Source organism: Apis dorsata, unplaced genomic scaffold (genome assembly GCF_000469605.1).
Source record: "Apis dorsata unplaced genomic scaffold, Apis dorsata 1.3 scaffold_68, whole genome shotgun sequence".
In the NCBI taxonomy this organism is placed as follows: domain Eukaryota; kingdom Metazoa; phylum Arthropoda; class Insecta; order Hymenoptera; family Apidae; genus Apis; species Apis dorsata.
Window position 1 is genome coordinate 415,215 of NW_006263366.1, and position 4,408 is coordinate 419,622.

At 39.1% G+C, this 4,408-nt stretch overlaps 2 protein-coding genes across 2 annotated transcripts in view; both read right to left on the minus strand.

Moving 5' to 3' along the window:
* LOC102670605 (small proline-rich protein 2B-like) overlaps positions 1-671 on the minus strand; it is a 1,656-nt gene extending 985 nt beyond the window's left edge. The window contains exons 1-2 of the mRNA XM_031515375.1: positions 301-671; positions 1-70 (exon numbers count right to left, since the gene is read on the minus strand). Coding sequence (XP_031371235.1) covers positions 1-56 — 56 coding nt within the window. The 5' untranslated portion in view covers positions 57-70; positions 301-671. The remainder of the gene's footprint in view (positions 71-300) is intronic.
* Positions 672-1,001: 330 nt separating this feature from the next.
* LOC102670970 (beta-hexosaminidase subunit beta-like) overlaps positions 1,002-4,408 on the minus strand; it is a 4,462-nt gene continuing 1,055 nt past the window's right edge. The window contains exons 2-7 of the mRNA XM_006610035.2: positions 3,730-3,955; positions 2,927-3,045; positions 2,457-2,829; positions 2,030-2,319; positions 1,432-1,691; positions 1,002-1,237 (exon numbers count right to left, since the gene is read on the minus strand). Coding sequence (XP_006610098.1) covers positions 1,060-1,237; positions 1,432-1,691; positions 2,030-2,319; positions 2,457-2,829; positions 2,927-3,045; positions 3,730-3,955 — 1,446 coding nt within the window. The 3' untranslated portion in view covers positions 1,002-1,059. The remainder of the gene's footprint in view (positions 1,238-1,431; positions 1,692-2,029; positions 2,320-2,456; positions 2,830-2,926; positions 3,046-3,729; positions 3,956-4,408) is intronic.

Sequence of the window (4,408 nt, forward strand, 5' to 3'; positions counted from 1 at the left end):
GGAGGACAGGATGGTGGAGAGCAGCATGGAGAACAGCAAGAGCGATAACACGACATATCTCTGGAGTATTCTTTTTGCGCCAAACAAGAAATTGAATTAAATCGTTTTAGAATCAATTTAGGATATCGAAGATATATTTGGAAGAGCACAAAAAAAAATGGATTAATTTTATCCCGATATTATTCCATTGGTGTATCAGAGGAAAAGTATCTGAAAGGTTGATATAATATTCTATTTTCTATTACGATTAAATTATCGCGAAGCACGAATGATTTGTTAAAATGAAAAAAAATTGTTTACTTTCTTCTATTGCGGAGTGTAATTATAGGGAATTATGCCAATATCTCCATTCCATGTCCACGAATTTTAATGTCGTCGATCCCCTGATGTTGGACCAGGCCCAATCTAACGAGAAACGACGACATTAACACGCTTCGGAGTCTGTTTCCGGGGTCACTTGAAATTTTGACGGTGTGCGGATGAAAGGTGGTCACGAAGTGATGAATTTGCTTGTTTTGTTTGTTGGTTACCTGGACGATCCGATCTTCCTCTTTTCAGCCAGTCATTTCATTTTTTTTCTCTCTCTCTCTCAGGCGGAAGAACAGCGTGGAAAAACATGGCCATTCGACCTTCGCCTCTCGTAACGATAAATTTCCGATAACGATTCATATTTTTTTTTTTTTGGCTTTTATTTTTTCTACACTCGAAGAGATATTTATCAATATTAAATATTATAATTAGAGCAACGTAATCTTATCTCGATATGATTGACAGTTATCTTTACGATAAAATATATTAAAAGTAGAAAGTTGAATAAATATCTCTCGCGTCGAATCGAACTATCGAAAGAATTTATTTCATCATACGAAGAATTGCTAGAAACAAAATTCAACATTATATTTCGACTCTCTCCCTTATAAACAACCTTGTAATAATTTCGATCGATTCTCGAAAATGGTATCACACGTATCAAGATTAAAAATTAAAATTCGTCTATGATCTAAAATATAACAAAAAAGAAAAGATGTGGCCAAAATTCTCCGGTTGCTTTCTTTTCCGTTACATCACGCAGAATCCGGGTCCATTCGGCGGTCGTGCCGGGATTCCGCGTCTGTTCATCCGACAAGCGTGCTCCTCGAGTCGTTGAGCGACATGGTTGTCGTCTTGTTTCGCAAAAGTCCAAAGACGTTCCGCGGTCGCGCTGGCATGAGGCCATATCTTCGGATGCACGTTGTTCCTGAAAAACGAAATTACGCGTTATACAATTCTATTTCTAGTTCCATTTAAAAAAAAAAAAAAAAAAGGAGGTTAATTTTCACGTATCCTTTCTGAACGAGAAAATCAATGAAAACGTTCGTACTATCGACGATTTTACACAATTCGACAGCGATTCGAAACGAAATGAAGCAAATTATTAACGATTACCATTACCTGTCCACGAATTCTCCCCACATGCACGCTTCGCCACCCAGCATCAAATGGGACGAGTTCACGGTTTTGTTGAACGCCAAAGGATCGCACGCGTAGAATTTCTTCCAATCACGGGCGTTGACTAACCTATCCAGGTACCAACAGGCCGATAACAATACCGGATGCCCGGCTTTCGTGGCCTCTTCCAACTTCTTCGGCCAGTTGCCAGTCCACACGTGCACCACCGTCGTATTCGGCAACACCACCCCATTCTCGAATACCTGGGAACGCGATTCACGATTTCAAATTCGTTTCAATTCATTTCATTCTGAATAATCGCGATGGAGTCGTTCCGTTATTAATTACACGGTAAAAGATATTATTATCGTGTGAAATAATGGAATAATCATCGGATATTCGACGAGTATAATTTCCAAAGTTGTAATTAAAAAAGGTTCAAAATTTTCATCCCTTTTGCTCGAGAAAATATTTATCGATCGAGTAACGAGCCGTTTCACTCGCGATCTCGAAACAAGGATTTGTTACTTGGCTTTATTGCCGGCCGTTTTATAAGACGAGATAGAAGAAACGTAATAAAAGAAAAAGGACAGACGTTTACCTCCTGCCAAACGATCGTGTTGGCCTCAAGCGAGTCCGTGATACGAAGAAGCCTGGCGATATATTCGCTCTCGAGAAGATTGTAACTGGATATGTTGCGCGACTTCATGTACGAATTGATATCGGGATTGCTCTTCCAACAATCGAACGGCACCTCGTCTCCGCCCAGATGAACGTATTGATCCGGAAACACTTGCACGATCTCGGCGAATAAGTGGCGGAGGAACTCGTACAGCGCCGGATTCGTCGGGTTCATCGGGCCCAATTTACCGTTCAGCTTCCCATTCGCATCTAATTCACCATTTTTCGTCACGATAAATATTAATTAGCGATGAAAGCGATAAAAATTCTCTTCGATGGATGGAAAGAATTGAGAGAAAAAGATATTCTTACGAATTATTACGATTATATCTTCGTGAATTTATTACCGTAACAAGTGGTCAACAATTCGGGATAGGCTAAACCCCATGAGCTGGTATGTCCAGGAGTATCGAATTCCGGCATCACCCGGATACCTCTCAGCCTTGCATAGTCGACGATTTGCTGGATGTCGTTCAACGTGTACACCATCGAGGGATGGTATGCACCCTTGGCGGACAAATTTGGATAGCTGGAGCTTTGATAGGGGAAGCTATTGTCATCCACGATGTGCCAGTGGAGAACGTTCATTTTGTTGTAAGACATGGCGTCCAGTGTGAGCAGTATGTCGTGAATGGGAAGGTAATGGCGAGACGTGTCCAACAGGAGTCCACGATGAGGAAACTTTGCGAAATCTACGATACTTTGGCATCTTATCTTCAACTGGGAAGAAAGGAAGGAAGAAACATCTCGATATATATTTATATATTTTATATATTCGTATCATATTCATGACGATGACGATTCGCGTTGTACTCACGTTCGATCCATCCCCGGCCGGGATCAAGAGCTGAGAAAACGTTTCCAACCCTCGAAGAATCCCCCATACCGTCTTCGCGAACAGATCCACCGTCGATGTTTCATTTATGTTCAGCTTGTCTGGAAAGGTGCAATTGCGATTTTAAATTTAAATTTAAACCCTTTCGGCTCATTAAGGATCGATCGATCTTTTCAAATGCGTCGTTCCGAGTAATCTTAACCTTCGTGGAATAACATTTCTAGATTTTTATGTCGGCTATATAACATTGTTGTTCGTTCAAAAAAGAAAGAAGAAGCAAAAAGAACAGGAAAAGAGGAGGAAAAACTTGAAAGATGAAAAAGATACGGGCGACAGGTGTGCTATCGCGCGTGTGCATAAGACGTCCAAAACGCTAATTCTAATTAGATTTAACCTCGAATCATCGTCGATGAAAGAAAAAAAAGTCAAGTTTCATAATTAACTGGCATCGCTCCAATCGCACCGTTAATTATATTAATTAATAATCTGATTCTTTTATTATTTAAAGAACAGATGTTTAATCGTATCTTGGAACTCGTATTTCATATTCGACGATCGGATGTATTTATATATGTGTATAAAATCATGATGGAAAAAAATGATGATGATGATGATGTCATTTCGCGTAACCCATTGACATTAATCCGTTTACCAGCTGCGCGAAAGCTGGCTCGAGCTAAAGAATAAAGACGCCGTTCGAAAAAACAAACGACGTCGTTCTGTCGCGGGAATTCAGAAATAATTCGTCCCTGTAATGTAATTGGACGATTTCTGAAACGACTCACATGATTCGTCCATCCCTAAATAGGGCCAATGGTTTCCATCCTTCTCGCATGACTCCCTCAAATGGATATTCAAAGTGTTGAGAGTGCCGGTGATGGTCGTGTTGTCCCTTATTTGGGATCTCGTGTGGCCTTGAGAGGAAATTTTCGCTATTCGTGCCTCGGTCAGTATAATCGCTTTGTATCTCTCCACGGCATCGGCCACGATGTCGCACGTTTTTCCGACTACCTGTAAAAAGAAAAGTAAAAAAAAAAAAAAGTAAATAAATAATTTTATCCATTGTTATCTATCTTATGTACTTTTATCGTTAATAATAATGATAATAACAATGATAATAATTTGTAATAACAATTTTCGCAATATTTTATTTTCTATTGTTATTTATTGTTATCTATCTTATCTATTATTTTATCAATAATGATAATAATAATGATAATAATGATAATAACAAGTTTTAATTGCGTTAATTAAAAGCATTAATCGATGATATAAGACTTCCTCGACTTTGCGTTCTTCTTGCGCGCGTCACGCGCGCGTGAACACGTAATATCGTTAAGATAACGGGAAATAAAATAAAACCATCTAATAACAAACGCGGATATACGTTGGAGCAGCTTATAATTTGAGATAAAGAAAAGAAGAAGAAAAAAAAAGAGAGAACATCGGAGATAACAAAGCGGG